Source organism: Austrofundulus limnaeus, unplaced genomic scaffold (genome assembly GCF_001266775.1).
Source record: "Austrofundulus limnaeus strain Quisiro unplaced genomic scaffold, Austrofundulus_limnaeus-1.0 Scaffold1715, whole genome shotgun sequence".
NCBI classification, from domain to species: domain Eukaryota; kingdom Metazoa; phylum Chordata; class Actinopteri; order Cyprinodontiformes; family Rivulidae; genus Austrofundulus; species Austrofundulus limnaeus.
This window is the reverse complement of record NW_013954117.1, coordinates 46828-47549: the sequence shown is the minus strand read 5'-3', so window position 1 is coordinate 47549 and position 722 is coordinate 46828. Positions and strand designations below refer to the sequence as shown.

At 53.0% G+C, this 722-nt stretch overlaps 1 protein-coding gene across 1 annotated transcript in view; it reads left to right on the top strand.

Annotated features, from left to right (window-relative positions):
- Positions 1 to 381: 381 nt before the first annotated feature.
- Positions 382 to 722, top strand: part of LOC106536171 (putative golgin subfamily A member 6-like protein 3) — a gene marked incomplete at its 5' end in the record, with an annotated part of 9921 nt that continues 9580 nt past the window's right edge. The window contains one exon of the mRNA XM_014033373.1: positions 382 to 647. Coding sequence (XP_013888827.1) covers positions 382 to 647 — 266 coding nt within the window. The remainder of the gene's footprint in view (positions 648 to 722) is intronic.

Genomic DNA, 722 nt, shown 5'->3' with positions numbered 1-722 from the left:
GAACAGTCCCTGCTTGTTTTATTGCCTCCTGATGAACACCTGCAGCGGCTGAGGAGGACAAAGGCTTCAGATCTGAGGCGTGTTGTGGGGAAGGTCCGRTCTCAGGTTACATTCTTCCACACGAGCTGCCAGATCAGAGCCTGCGGGTTCTGTCTGACCCCGACAGAACCAAGAACCAAGAACAGAACCAACAACTGAACCAAGAACCAAGAACTGAACCAAGAACCAAGAACAGAACCAAGAACAGAACCAACAACTGAACGAGAAGAGGAGCAGAGGGAACAAAAAGAGGAGAAGAGGGAACGAGAAGAGGAGCAGAGGGAACGAGAAGAGGAGCAGAGGGAAAGAGAAGAGGAGCAGAGGGAAAGAGAAGAGGAGCAGAGGGAACGAGAAGAGGAGCAGAGGGAACGAGAAGAGGAGCAGAGGGAACAAGAAGAGGAGCAGCGGGAACAAGAAGAGGAGCAGAGGGAACAAGAAGAAGAGCAGAGGGAACAAGAAGAGGAGCAGCGGGAACAAGAAGAAGAGCAGAGGGAACAAGAAGAGGAGCAGCGGGAACAAGAAGAGGAGCAGAGGGAACAAGAAGAAGAGCAGAGGGAACAAGAAGAGGAGCAGCGGGAACGAGAAGAGGAGCAGAGGGAACGAGAAGAGCAGAGGGAACGAGAAGAGGAGCAGAGGGAACGAGAAGAGGAGCAGAGGGAACGAGAAGAGGAGCAGAGGGAACG